This window comes from Electrophorus electricus, chromosome 24 (assembly GCF_041902795.1).
Source record: "Electrophorus electricus isolate QZ-2024a chromosome 24, ASM4190279v1, whole genome shotgun sequence".
NCBI lineage: Eukaryota > Metazoa > Chordata > Actinopteri > Gymnotiformes > Gymnotidae > Electrophorus > Electrophorus electricus.
Genome location: NC_137520.1, coordinates 12,960,444 through 12,975,297, shown reverse-complemented (window position 1 = coordinate 12,975,297; position 14,854 = coordinate 12,960,444). Strand labels below are relative to the sequence as shown.

General features: G+C 42.9%; 1 protein-coding gene across 4 annotated transcripts; it reads left to right on the top strand.

Moving 5' to 3' along the window:
• Positions 1 to 7,865: 7,865 nt before the first annotated feature.
• On the top strand, positions 7,866 to 14,520 carry slc26a10 (solute carrier family 26 member 10). Of its 4 annotated transcripts, none has more exons than XM_081707239.1 (18): positions 7,867 to 8,511; positions 9,050 to 9,160; positions 9,457 to 9,614; positions 9,762 to 9,926; positions 10,127 to 10,279; positions 10,408 to 10,490; positions 10,644 to 10,791; positions 10,936 to 11,049; positions 11,207 to 11,284; positions 11,432 to 11,476; positions 11,610 to 11,716; positions 12,178 to 12,247; positions 12,431 to 12,610; positions 12,757 to 12,811; positions 12,913 to 13,001; positions 13,081 to 13,135; positions 13,280 to 13,386; positions 13,496 to 14,520. In XM_081707239.1, the coding sequence occupies exons 1-18, from the start codon at positions 8,247 to 8,249 to the stop codon at positions 13,532 to 13,534; spliced, it is 2,022 nt and encodes a 673-aa protein (XP_081563365.1). In that variant the 5' UTR covers positions 7,867 to 8,246; the 3' UTR covers positions 13,535 to 14,520. The 4 variants fall into 4 exon arrangements, 3 of the variants coding, with proteins under 3 accessions (XP_081563365.1, XP_026884527.2, XP_026884528.2); XM_027028726.3 differs by having other exon boundaries at positions 7,869 to 8,511; positions 11,381 to 11,476; XM_027028727.3 differs by lacking the exon at positions 7,867 to 8,511 and adding an exon at positions 8,603 to 8,969 and having other exon boundaries at positions 11,381 to 11,476.
• Positions 14,521 to 14,854: the final 334 nt, after the last annotated feature.

The following is a 14,854-nucleotide window of genomic DNA, read 5'->3' as shown; positions in this document are numbered from 1 at the left end:
GTTTAGTTTTTAACTTACTAATGAGTTGAGAATGACATCGCAGAGTCATCTATATTCATATGAAGTCTTTATATATATATAAAAAAATAAATAAATTGGAGGAAGAATTTTGGAAGAATGTATTTATGTTTATTTATCAACTAAATTCACTCAAAATATACCTGCTTCACCACCAGAGAGCAGTAGTGAGTCAAAGGTAGTAGTTACTTCGTAAAACCATGAGGGCTCACCAAATTAAACAAACTCAGCTGCGTTAAAGTGGTGCATACATCGCTACATTTAAGAGCTTGCTGAACAACGTGAATAAGCCGTTGGAAAAGGGACGTGGGGGGGGGGGGGGGGGGGAGTCCCCGTGTTTAGATCTATTAGGGCAAACAGAGTTGAAACGGGAGCAGTTTGGTCACCATCCCCCCTCGGTACACCTGTACTGATGCCACTGATACTCCAGTACAGCACTGCTTCTTCAGTAAGTCTCTCTTTGATAGGATGCACACAATGCTGTCTGTGTTTCAGCCGTCACCTGTCTACCTGTGGGAAAATACGGGCCACTGCACTAGACACGCCCCGCAAACAGCAAAGGTTCACTCTGAGAGTGTGGGATCAAGACTAATTACCCGCCATATAGTAGTCTATGACTGTGCTTTTTCCACCTCCCCACTAGGAGGCACTGTTTGCAGCCTGATCGCTCTCATGCATGCAAGGTTCCTAAAAGCAGTAAAAATGATTCAGGCTGTACTTATATAAAACCTCTGAGAGTGAGAATGCTGATCCCTTGTCTGTATAACTGATAGGAGATTAATGTCAAAGTAATCAATGAATCTGATTTTATTATATTCATTATATTCCTTGTCATGTATGAGAATAAAACATTACATCTTCTTCTAGGATCCACCTTTTCCCACTCTTGTATTTCCTGTTACTTGTGATTCCTGTTACAAGTGATTTTTGGCATTCTTAGATGTCAGTGTCAATAAAAACAGAAATAACTAGTGTCATTAGCTAGAGCAATAAGCAGTGTAAATAAACAAAGCACAGGGGTGACGTGCAGGAGATGTAGGCCTAGGCCAGAAGGGTCAGAGCACCCCATGCTTAACACACACATGATCCAGCTTGCAACGATCTAGAACTGGCCAAGGTACTGATTCAGGTGTGTACAGAGCAAGATGCTGTGGTAACACAGGGCTGCAGTTTGACACCACTGCTTATGGGGGACGACGACACTGAGTTGTGATTGTATGACTCTCTTGTATGAGTGTATGATTGCATGAGTCTGAAGAGCCCCACGCCACCGACACTCTTCACTAACGATGAAGACGTTAGACGCATCAGTGCGTACCACTGCACAAAGCCCACAGACTCAAAGCTTACTAGACAAAGCAACCGAAGTTGTTGTTTCAGTACATTTTTACAAATGAATATGTACAGGTGGATGCTAACTGCATACCCGACTGGCTGAGCTGTTACCTCGGTGACTTATAAATTAACGGCACGTGCGCTGGTTGATAGGCCTTGATTTCAGCTTAAAGTCAAATAAACCCCCCACCCCTGTTATGCAGAGTAAGGGTTGTGAATTGTTTTTAAATATGTTAGATTTTCACAAAGTTTGTGGCCATTTTGAAGCGGTGAACTCTGTACACCTACGTATCCGTGCTACCTGCTTACATCAAGTGCAGGCATGCTTTGCAGGAAAGATAAAGCCTTATTTCAGTCATCGAGTTGGGGGGTTGGAGGTGGGAGGTGCGGGGGGGTCCCAAGGCACTTGGCTTTGTCTGACTTTCGGCTTAGGCCATCAGATAACATGCAGGACAATGGGCCCCCATTCTGCTCTCCGCTTCTTAAATGACCAGGAAGCGGCTGTGAGCGGCCCCGTCGGCCGGCTCCCTGGGGCCCGCTCAGCCCTGACGGGGACCGGGCCAGGTTGAATGGCTGGAGTACACGCGGAGAGGAAACGGGAGACCAGTGGCCACCCAGCCGGAGCCACAAGTGCCCTTTGATGCGTGGAAGCAGAGGGGCGAAGGCCAAGGGTGGGCAGAGTTGGGGCGGTGGAGGGGGGAGGCCTGCGCGCCGGGTCCTGCTGGGTCCCGCCGGGTCCCGCCGAGCATCTTTTCAGGCTTTTTAGGTTTTTTTGGTCTCCCAGGGTGGCACAGACAGGCAGCGACAAGTTACGATTCGCTCATTCATTTTACTGGAACAATTCACAAGACCAGCTAATACAAGTGATCTCAGCCTTCAGGGTTGATTCTTGAGATGGGCTTTTGGTATGTTTCAGTATAAATGTCTGAGACCTTCACACTGCCTTAGCACAAATTTCTACAAACAAAGCAAAATGCTCAGGGCCTGTGTTTTAGACATGGATCAGTGCTGCTCTTGGACTAAGTTACAGTTCCTATGGTGATTCGTTTAGTCTAGTCCTAAACCCAATCTAGGTCTGGGAAACTGTTGAGTAGAGGAGAGTTTTCTATGCAAAGAAGACTTCTTACCTCCATAGCTGAAGGTGCCTAAGAGCTCATCATTTAGTAGGTGTGTTGAAGTCTGTGAGCCTTGCTGGAATCCAGCCTTCCAGCACCCCTTTTGGATTATTAATGCAGCTGCTTTTTTGGGCTTTGCAGTCTCTTTCTCATTAGCTTCTGCCTGTGAACTGCTCCACCAATGGAGACTTATATCCCTGTATTGGGATATGAACAAGTACCCAGAGACATGCAGTCCCAACTTAATCTCTAAGGCTGGCCTATGCCAAAAACCACTTATATAATATGAGACCTTCAGCCTCGTAATGGGGACAGTGATGTGTCTCTAAGGACTGCCTAGGAAACTTCAAACTGTCTGGCACATTCTTAGTCACATTGTACTATTGCCAATACATAACATTTAAAATAATGCACACATTTGAATGACCTTTCTTTCTGTTTTCAGAGAAGAACAACATCTCTGATTGAACAATATCGATTCCAGAACCTATAGAATTTTTAGAATAAACCAGATAATTATCCTTTATGGCTTTATATTTCTTGAATTTTTTGTTGCACATATTGTGAAAATATTTGAACAAATCATAGTGAATGTTTAACTATTTAGAGGCAACAAAAAAATTAACCAGCAGATAAACGTTCTGGCGGTCACTTATCTAATGACTTCATTTTGTTATTATGTCCATAGGTGTCCTCGTCTGACCCTACATATGACAGTGAGTGGTTCAAGTGGTCCACCATGCCCTCTTCACGTGCGGGATCCACCTCAGTGGTTCAGACACAGTCTGTCCTTTTTACTGTAAAAGAAACTTCAGTTTTCTCATCAGTACTGTGCAAAAACTGAGTAAAACTCAGAATTCTCTGTCACCCTTTTAACTTTGAGCAAATGGTAAGAAATGAAACAAATTTTATGAACTAAATTCATAAATATATAAAGTAAGTTTATAAAGTAAAGAAATCTCTAGTGTCAGCACTCTTTCACTGGTGAGCCAAGAGTCCTTCAGACTCTTTGGCCTCTTTGCTCAAATTGTGCGCATGTGTATATCCATGTGCAAACAAGTATGTGTGTGTGTGCATGTGCCTATCTATGTGTGTCAGTGTGTGCGTTCATTAGCGAATATATGCGTACGTGTGTGCAACCTTGCGAGCATGTATGTGTGCGCGTGTGCATATGTGTGTCTGGGAGTGTGTTCATGTGCGCTTGTGTGTGCATGCGTGTGCATATTTATGTGTGTGTGTGTATGTGTGTGTGTGTGTATGTGTGTGTGTGTGTGTGTGTGTATGTATGTGTGTGTGTGTGTGTGTGTGTGTGTATGTGTGTGTGTGTGTGTGTGTGTGTATGTGTGTGTGTGTGTGTGTGTGTGTGTGTGTGTGTGTGTGTGTGTGTGTGTAGTCCACAGCAGGCCCCTTCAAGCAGGTTTCAGACAACCTTCATCATTCCTTCCTCAGAGTCTCTGGGGTGGTGCAGAAAGAGCGTGTGGGGTGTGAGGGTCACATGGGTGGAGCAGGCAGGGAGAGAGTGCAGACAAAGCAGTAGTTTTTTCACAGCCTACTTCAAGGCTGTGTCCCTACTGTGCACGAATGCACCACAATGCTGAAATACATGCCAAGAAGAGCAACTCCACCACAAACCAACACCTCCACCATGGTCGGCTCTGTCCCTCCACCCAGTACCACTCTGTAACAGGCTCTGTCTCTTCACCCATAAACACTCCGTAACAGGCTGATATATATATATATATATATAATTTGTCTCCGTTATGTCCCATTTCTTTCTTTCTTCATTCTGGTAAGAAACAGGTCACAGCAGACATGCATTGCTCTTTATGGCTTTCCTAAGTCAAAACAACATACCCCTGTGACTGCACAACACAACCACTTAGAAAATACGAGTGCGGTGACTTGTGTCTCAGAAGCTGCGGGGCCAGGAAGGCAGGGAGTCGCCTGGTGCGACCTTTTGTTCTGCGAACTGGGCAAACATTACATTTTGGTTTAGACATTAGAGTTTTGATTTACCGGACCTTTTCGACTGTGTAGTGCTACTGAGTGGAAACCAGGGGACCGATGGCCTGTTACACAGGATGAGGTTTTCTTGTTTATTCCTTTTCAGAGGCAAGTGGGTGAAATATTGATTAAAGTGACTCATAAATTCCCAGCCAGTGCCTCACAAAGTACCTTGGGCAGTGTTGGGGCAACTTAATTCACACACGAGTGCATAACTTATTACAGTTTTTCAAAATTCATATGAAGAACAACAACAGACCCCTTCAAGCTCATAGAGGCTAAAACACAGGAAGAAAATAACAAGAACTCGGCTATAAATATAAAGAATGATAAAGTTAAAGTAACAGACTCTTATATTAATAGGGCTGGTGGAGTCTTTTGTGGCCTTTACGAGTTTACTAATAAATAGACCATAGAGCAATATTACTGGAACGAGGAGATTCCTAAATATATAACAGTACATAATATAGAATTATGAAAGATAAGACAATGAACTGAAGAGGAAATAGTTCATCTTGATAGACAGTAGAAAATGGATGGGCAGACGAACCCTTGACATAGCAGGAAGGGAGGAGGCAGGGCAGGAGCCTCCCAGACGAGGTCAGAGCCGAAGGACACGCCACGGCCGGTCAGCTGCCGTAGCCCATAAAATAGATGAGGAACAATGAGAGGAACTACAGTATTTAAAAAATCCCCACAACCCCTCCCAATCTGAGAAGAATGGGGTGATGAAGCAAACGGAGACTCTTGACCCAGGGGAGCAGGACTTGCACTCTGCATGGGCCTGACGTGTGGCCACTGGGATATTTTTGTAATGAAATGAATGTTTATGTAACAAGGACAATGATAAGACACAAAGGCACGGAGCCACTCATGATGAACTTTGCCCTCTTAGCTCAGCCCTCATCCCCCTAAATACTCCAAGGCACATCTGCGCTGCTGCTGCCTCTCACCATCACAGAAAACAAAATGCAAAAAATATTTGTCATTGATGACAAATAGAGTTCCTCCCTCTTAAATGCCTGGAAAGATTTGTCAGTCTATTTTCCAAATGTTTGGAATGTCTGTAAAGGAATGTCAGGTATGCATTCATCAGATACGTGTTTCGTGGAAACAAAAGCACTAGGGGATTGCATACACTTAATTAACTGCCCAGAACCTGTCTCTGCAGGCAGACTGTATATCTAGACCAGACTGTATATATACACACCGGTCAAAGTGAATCAGGCTGTCAATCTGTTGTTTATATTGTCTTTGTTTGAGTATTAGCGCCCCATAGCACGATACTTGGGCTTTGTCTTGCTTGTGGGGGTTAACACTCCATATCCTCTTCTATTCGGCGCATTGTTCCATTTACCGCTGATTAATATCTTGTTTAAACAGCCAGCAGACGCAACGCGCCATCAGTGTGTTCGTAAATTCTCCAGAGCTGATCAACACAATGGCTGCATTCTTGAACCTTCACATATCACGGTGTTGCTATGCCACTGGAGAACGCAGGATTCTAGGAATATAGGATCAAAACAACCAAAGCAATTCTGACAAAGCATTAACCCGAAATAAATGATTTGCTGGCTCATGCAATCATGCTGCATAATCATCAGACGTGATAAAGATCCCCCAGTTAACAGCAAAGGATTTGCAGACATCCCCTGCGTGTGCTGAAATCTGTTTTCTGAATCTATGATCATAAAAAAAAAACTGAACAAGAGGTGTATTCAATGAGATGTTACAATGAATTAAAACACTACTCTATAGAAAATGCATTGATGCTCCTCTCAGGTTAGAAAAAGACCACTTAGATGTTACACATCACTACTGAAGCAATGGCCAGTGGACACATGAGACAAAGTCGTTGGTAAACCGCTATATCTGAGCTTTCATGCAACAGTGAAACATGATCCTGACCGTAGTGAATGATAGAGGTGATGTTATGGTATTGCACTGATTTGCTTGAGAGGGCTTCAGAGACCAATGAATGTTATATTGTACAAGGAGATGTTGTAGGAGAATGTCAGAGATGCCAATTGTGAAAGTGTGCATTTTTGCACAGAGCACAACTGACATAAGGGGTTAATTCATGAGGCCCAGTGTCAGGCTATCATCAAAGCAAATGTGTCATTCACACTACGTGCCTCTTTGTGTCTTACTGGGTTGGACTTTAAATGTGATTGTGATCTACAGCACCCCTGTGCACATTGATTAGAGATAGATTAAACACGTGTGTGTGTGTGTGTGTGTGTGTGTGTGTGTGTGTGTGAGAGAGAGAGAGAGAGAGAGAGAGAGAGAGAGAGATTGTACTGTAGTGAAGTACACACGGTTTCTAGAGAATCAAGACATTGTGGAATATTTTTATCCTAAAATTATAAGAGGTTCTTAAGAAACATGATAGTTAAAAACTGTATACTAGTATAAGATCTTTATGTGTCATAAGCGTGAAAGGGGGCATACATGCAAAATATATTATTGTTCATGAAAGGAGCCATAATCATCTAAAAATAATATGTATAATATTTATAATAACTAACATATACAAACTCACATCTTATGCTGGTTTTACAGAGTTTTACATATAGGTCTGTACACTGCCAGGAGAACACAGGAACAATGTAAATTTCAGTAACTTGAAAGGAGGGTCAAAATATCAAACTCAGCTTGTTTAAATCATATCAAAATATATAAATAATCTATACTTCTACTATGCTTCACTAAAGAAGAAGAAATGCATGCGTTTAATAAGATATTGAAATTGATACAATGTAAATTAAATCAATAAGTTAAATTATTAAGTTAAACAGTTTAAAACTACACTATAAATCTGTTGCTGAATATTCTAGAAACATGTGAATTCTTGTCCATCATGGACATGGATCCTCTACACCTGAACAAAATCCTCCCTGCCACAGTTTATGTGAGAAAGTGGAAATAACAAACAAAACCCAGATAATGCACACTTATCAGAGTGAGGTTGCAGTTTGATCCGTGAGGCAAAGCCAACATATATGATTACATCTCTGTAGTCTGCTTTGCTTCAGAACAGCATATTGGTAAAACCAGAGCCAGACAGAAATCTATCCTTCCAAGGAAATGACCAACTCTAATAACTGCTAAGTGCACATGGTTTGAGGTTACACCTTCACCCTGTAAACAATAGCACTTTGATCTTAGTGTGGGTCTTGCACAGAGGTGCACATTGTACGTGTCTTCTCCTGTATGACTTTACCCCACAAAAAGTGGGAGGGGAAGAGAACAGTTGAGGGCTATTAAGATGGGGAGGGTGAGCATTTGTGTGTGTGTGTGTGTGTGTGTGTGTGACAGAAAGAGCGAGCGAGAGAGAGAGAGAGAGAGAGAGAGAGAGAGAGAGAGAGAGAGAGAGTTTCTCTATGTAATGAAGGTGAGAATTGAATACGTGTCTGCTTCATTTGATTCATTGTTTGTCTTCTACGGGGAGTTCGCAGTAGGACCCGGAGGATCCCCCCGCCCTCGTCAACTCCGAAGTTGGACAAATACACCTTTATGTGGTCCCTGCCAAAATAGCACGTAAAAAGGTTGCACAAAGTACTTCTTCTCAGTTACTGGAAAAAAAAACTCTCCTGCTTTAAGCCTGTCAATTGGCTCCAAGCACTTGACAGGAAAATACAATGGTTCCTGTTCTGCCAAACGTCTACCTATATAAAAATGGGCAGGTAGCACGTTCTAACTGCGCTCTTTGAAACCTCCTTTCTCTGGACATAACGTTGTTTTACATAGAGGGCGAGGCATTAAACTGAGAGGATGAGTGCATCCGTGGCTGTGTACAGGAATATTTACACAGAAGACCGTTTCAGACAGGCGTTCGGCGCAGACGACAGGCCGAGTGCGGGAGAAGCGCTCAGAGACCAGCTCGCAAAGCGCTGCAGGTGCTCCCAGGTTGCGTGCCTCCACCTGCTCAACGAACGGGTGCCTGTTCTCAAATGGCTGCCCAAATACAAACTCAGGAAATGGATTTTAGGAGACATTGTGGCGGGATTGACAGTTGGTATAGTGCACATCCCCCAAGGTAGGCTGCATTTTGTTCCATATTCTAAGTTTATTACGCGGAAAGTCTTGATATGGTCATCAGTTTGGCCAGACAGGTGGATGGTGATCTGCTCTACTAGTTGCTAAAACTTCACTATAATCAGCTTTCAGCGTTACTCGGCTTGAATGAGCAAAACCAGTCCTACCAACTTGGACTTGAATGTGCAAATATGACGAGCAGCGCCGTCAAACGATGCGCATGCCAGTCCAATTGCGCGTCATCTAGACAATGGGTTCAGTTCAAATAAATTGAAGTCAAAAATATATCAAAATGACTTCTTGAAATTGCCTCAGAAAATAATTTAACTGTTTTCCTTTCTCTCTGTAGTCTACCAAAGATTATATTTGACACACTGATTTAATATTACACTTGGAGAAGCTAAAGCATTTAACGAAGATCAAAACGTACTAGGATTTTGCCAGAATCTTTCTCTCCCTGTAAGCAAGGCTGTTTTATACTGTTTTACACTGTAAGAGTGATGTGAATTTGAGCTGTTTGATGGTCTTTTCTGTGCCAGGAATGGCCTTTGCTTTGTTGACTTCCGTGGCACCGGTTTATGGGCTTTACACGTCGTTCTTCCCTGTGATCCTCTACATGCTCTTTGGTACCGGGCACCATGTCTCCACAGGTAACGCGTACGCCTCGCACAAGCCATGGATATTACTTCTAGAAATTACTGACCAAGGGCTAAATTCAATTTCAAGGAGGATTTTTTTAAAAAGCATATTTAACCATTTTAATGTAGGCTGTGCTATGTATAATTGTCATTGTATGACACTGTGTGTTACTGTTTTAAGATGTTTTTCATTGGTTTGTTTTTGTCAATTTATGACCCCATCTAACAATGCATTAGATGCCAATTCATAATGAATGTAGTCTGGACCAAGTATTAAAGTTGACCATGTATTAACCTGACTTGAACAGGTACTTTTGCTGTTATAAGCCTGATGACTGGCTCCGTGGTAGAACAGCTAGTTCCTGCTCCTCCTGCTTTGAACTCGAGTTCCTCTGAGGCTGTGGAGTTCGAGGCTCAGAGGATTGGCGTGGCCTCCGCTGTGGCCTTCCTTTCAGGAGTGATGATGGTAAATAAATAAAATAAAAAAAAGACATGTGGGTTAAATAAAAAGAGGATGAAATGATTACTTTGTGTACTGTTTCGGTTGTGGGCGGAGCTCGTCTGTGGAACTGATTTGCTCTCTCCTCGTCCTTTTTGTGGCTTCTGTCCTCAGCTCTGCATGTTCGGACTACAGTTAGGCTTCCTTTCCACGTACCTGTCGGAGCCCATCATCAAGGCGTTCACCAGCGCGGCTGCTTTTCACGTCACTGTCTCGCAGCTACAGAGCATGCTGGGATTACGGCTTCCTCGCTACATGGGTGCCTTCTCTCTCTTCAAGGTTTGAAAGGTTTTACATAGACACTGATGCCTCTCTGAACCAAATGTTTCCCAATACAAAAATATCTACACAAAAGACATGATCAAGAACGTGATCAAGAGTTTTACATTTAGCCAGTTCAGTGATTCATGCTGTCAGGTGTAAGTGGAGTGGAACGCAGTCCCGCCTGCAACGTGTGACCTGTCGGATGTGTCCCGCAGACGCTGGCGTCCGTGATGGAGAACCTGCCCCACACTAACCTGGCCGCGCTGCTCATCTCTCTGCTCTGTTTGGCCGTGCTCGTTCCCGTTAAGGAGGTGAACGCGCGCTTTCGCCAGCGTCTACGCACACCCATTCCCGTGGAAATTCTCACGGTAAGCTATCCTGCGCAGATTTGCCCCGTCTGTCATTCGTGCTTCTTTTTCGTAGTTTGGCGCTCGGCCGTTATGGCTCGTGAGCTTATTGTCTGGTTTCTATTTTCTCCCGTTTGGATTTCCTTCAGGTGATAATCGCCACAGGGGTTGCTTATGCCTCCTCTCTGGATTCCAGATATGATGTGCAGATAGTGGGTCATATTCCAGCAGGGTAAAACTTATTCCTTATATTTATCCATTGTGCTTGAACATTAATATTGCTTCTGAAACTTCATTGTGTTTGTGACTGAGAACATGTCATGGGACTGCCCATTGTTATAAATGTAATAACAATACCAGGCCTTACAGGGTTCTTGTTTTGCAGTTTCCCTCCACCTCGGTTGCCTGCTTTGCAGACAGTGCCGGACATAGCTGGCGACACAGTGGCCATCACCTTTGTTGGCTATGCTGTGTCTGTGTCCCTAGCAATGATCTATGCTGATAAGCACGGCTATGCTATTCAGCCGAATCAGGTGCAGTTCTATATCCAGCACCCCAAAACCTGATATTAGAGTACTGTTGTTTAGTGCAATTAATGTAGTCATAAGTCATGTAATATTACCGAAACCAAGGGAAGTGATTGGTTGACCGATTTATTTATTTATTCTTTGTTGCAGGAACTGCTGGCACATGGGATATCCAACACGGTGTCGTCCCTCTTTAGCTGTTTTCCCAGTTCAGGCACACTGGCCACCACCAACATTCTGGACAGTGCTGGAGGATGCACGCAGGTACCACGCCAGGCCTCGCCCACCGCTTGTTCTGTCGGATTTGCTTGTCGCGCAGCGATGAGACGTGTGTGTGCTTTCTTGTTGTCACCTGCACGACACCGATTGTCGTGACTCATCTCTCAGATGACTGACGTGATTGGTTTGTGTGATCTGCCAGCTCTCGGGACTCTTCACGAGCTTGGTGGTGCTGATCGTTCTGCTGCTCATCGGTCCTCTCTTTTACTTCTTACCCAAGGTGAGGGCACACGTGTCCACAGAATCACGCATTCGAAAATTGTTCAAGTCAGCGCGAGCACAGGCACTCTGACAACAGTGCGCTCTCTCTGCGCAGGCCGTGCTAGCGTGTATAAACGTGACCAGCTTGAGGCAAATGTTCCTACAGTTCCAGGACCTCCCAGAACTCTGGAGGGTTAGCAGAATTGACTTTGTGAGTATCGTAGAACCACTGACTTTTTTTTTCTTTCTTTTTAATTTTTTTTTTTACCCCCCTTGGACATCTGAATATGAATAAATGTGCTGTATATTTAGCATGTTTGAAATGTTGACGCACGTGTCTGCAGATGGTGTGGGTGGTGACCTGGTTATCGGTGGTCGTGCTTAACGTGGACTTGGGCCTGGCAATCGGGGTCGTTTTCTCCATGATGACTGTAATTTGTCGCACACAGAGGTAGTTCAGTGAACCACGTTTTCTACTTTATTTTAACAAATCCTGTTCATGTGGTTTGTTTTGTTTTTGTTGAGACATCCAAAAAGACCTTTTGGTCACTCAATAAGCAAACCTGTGTACTATTTGCAAATGAGTTATTCTCTCCCCAGGCATCAGGGGACAATAGAGTAATTTCTGTAACTGGAACACGTCCGCCAATGATGAATATTGAGAACATACTGTAATAGACTTTGAAACTAGCTAATTATATATTTGCGTTTAGTAGATACAAAGATTGTTTCCTGGATCTTTTAATTATGCACTCTAGAACTCAAGGGCAGTAAGGAGAAGCTAGTATCCCTTACAAATTCCACATTCCAAAATAATGCCTGTCTTAGAGAAGGCACTGATTCCCATGAGGCGAGGAGAGAGGAAACTAGGACCTAAAAACATGAAGGAACGCTTAAAGTGTGTGTTTGCAGAGCCGGCTGCTCAGTGCTGGGACGGGCCTCCAACACAGAGATCTACCGGTCAATCAACAACCACAATAAGGTAATTTATCACAAAAGCAGACTGGGTTTGCAAATTCCTTTAAACATTTCCTAAAGCAGTGTACAACAGATCACATGGGAGAACATTGTTTATATCAAATTGGAAATCAAACCGAACCGTTTGAAAATCGCAAATAGTTCTTAGTCAAGGCTGTATCAAGAATCTCTTATTTTGCTACCCCAGTGCTATGAAGTTCCTGGAGTGAAGATTCTGGCCTACAATGGACCCATCTACTATGGCAACCGGAGTTTCTTTAAGGCAGACGTGAACCAGCTGTTGGGCCTTACTCCTGAACGTATCCGCAGTCACGAGAAGGCCAGAAAGGCCCGGGAGAAGAGAGAGAGAGAGGCCATCAATACTGTGGTCAGACATGTGCCAATGCACTCATTCAGATTACTATGCACATGCACACACACTAACCCCCCCCCCCCCCACACACACACACACACACGGTTCATACAGTGGCAGATATCATGCCTGTACCTCTTTGGTATTGTTGCTTTTTTTAGGAAAGAGGAGTAGCAAACATGTCGTTTTCCTCAGACAATGAGTTCTTCAAATCAGGTGACTAATTTTTCATTAGAAAATGCTGGTCTTTGCCATGAGGAATAAAACTGGGTCTAAGCCTTGCGGTTCTCTTCGCGTTTTCTTCCGTTTGACTGCAGAGATGGCAGAGGATGAAGTCCAGGCAGTACTAATCGATTGTAGCAGTGTTATTTTTGTGGATGTCGCAGGAGCCAAGCTTTTTATACAGGTAAGCCAAGTCATTTAATCTAGTTTAGAATTGCCTCTCACCTTTACCAAATACTCACAGTGAATGTTGCCTGTCATAGATGTGTGTTCAATGTCAGAAGGTGGGAATGCAGATATACTTGGCAAACTGCAATGGTGAGTTATTAGTGTGATTGTATATAATTACCATATATTTAAGTACAGGAACAAGTTTCATGTGGCAAATTATAACTATCCCAGAAAGGAATCTATTTGTTTGATCAAAAAAATAAATGAATGAATGATGTTTTGTTTATGTAGAAAGTGTCTTAAAGATCCTCACCTCCAGTGGCCTCATGGACTATATGAACCCACAGCACATCTTTGTCACGGTCCACGATGCTGTCGCACACATTCAGCATCACAGGGTACCGCTAATATTGTCGTCTGCACTTTCAGCTTCTTTGGATTCTCTGACCGTGTACTTGTAAGTAAGTTTGTGGTGATTACTATTTATTTCTGCTTTCTGGTTCATAGGAGAAGCCTTCAGAAACTGACACAATGATTTGGGTGTGAAGGCCTAAATCTACTTTAACCTGAGGATGTCCAGACTTCGGGGGTTGGAAACGCCTTTTTAGAATTCCACCATGTTTTTATTAATCATTTGTGCCCTTAACGATGGGTGTGGCAAAGGGAATCGCTCTCTTGTTTTGTTCCAGTCTTGAAAGTAAAATATCTATCTGGAACTAGCAGACACATATATGGATGATTTATTTTGGTAATTATTTAAGAGCAGTACCATATAGACAAGTTAACCCTAATGAGAGTAAAGGTTTTCTATCCATGGCTGTGTGGAGCAGTGAGTTCCTAATGGACTGGCGTGGAAAACCCCTGCCTTACACTGTACAGCTGCCTTAGGAAAGCTTCTGTGTCTACACAGTAGATCTGTTTCTCTTCCAGTGCTTGATTGACAGTAGCTCTTGCTAGGTCTAGCATTTTGACAACTGGCGTAATGTAAGTCACTTTATGGCTGTGGTAGCTAATAATGTTAAGGTTTGCACTTCTGTCCCATGTCTGTAGGATGTACAGATTAACACAGAGCTCGGAAGACACAGTTGCTGTATATATTCGTGTGTCTTGAAAATTTGTGTGCACCAAAACATCAGATCAGACATGAGCCCACGCACAAGCGCGCGCGCACACACACACACACCTGATCAGTTTCTTTGAATTTGCATATTTAAGTAAAAGGATTAACTTGCTCATGGCTAGGCCTACAAACCCTGTTCCATATATTTGAATGCTGGAAAAAAGTATTTATTTCCATTTCTTATATTTGTAAATGTTTAAAATATATATATAAAGTTTTAAACTAAAGAAAAATGCACTGAATGGTCAAAATGTATTTTGATGGAAATATGTTCACCTTTGACTATCAATTTCTGTCTTATGTATTATGGAAATAATATTCATAACTCACTGTAAACACAGTAAAATACTGTGGCAGTCATCAGAGCCAGGGCTGTAATACCTTGATTAAATATTAAACAGTTTTTACATTTTGTCAAGTTTCAAAATGTCTTTTTTTTTTTTTTGCAATAAAGTATCTTTCCCCACTCTACTTCAAATACCTCCACTCACAAACAACACAGAGTTGAGTCTAACCTATATCCTGTACCAAACAGGGCAGGATATATTTACCAGAACTTTAGACTGTCTTTTACTGGGAGATCATAATTATAAAGTGTTTCAATGTACAAAAACCTCAAAACGTATAAGGCTAAAGCAGGGACGTCCAGGTCAGTTCCTAGAGATCTATGGCCGTGTCGAGTTTAGTTCCACCCCAAATCTAGTATACCTGCTTCTAATATTGTGATGATGGTGATAAGAACAATA

Bases quoted from the DNA above. Each gene is read 5' to 3' on its own strand.
- slc26a10 (XM_027028726.3), top strand. From the start codon at position 8,247: ATGAGTGCATCCGTGGCTGTGTACAGGAATATTTACACAGAAGACCGT. The intron at 9,161-9,456 runs GTAACGCGTACG...TGACTTGAACAG, and splicing joins CGGGCACCATGTCTCCACAG to GTACTTTTGCTGTTATAAGC. The intron at 10,792-10,935 runs GTGCAGTTCTAT...TCTTTGTTGCAG, and splicing joins ATGCTATTCAGCCGAATCAG to GAACTGCTGGCACATGGGAT.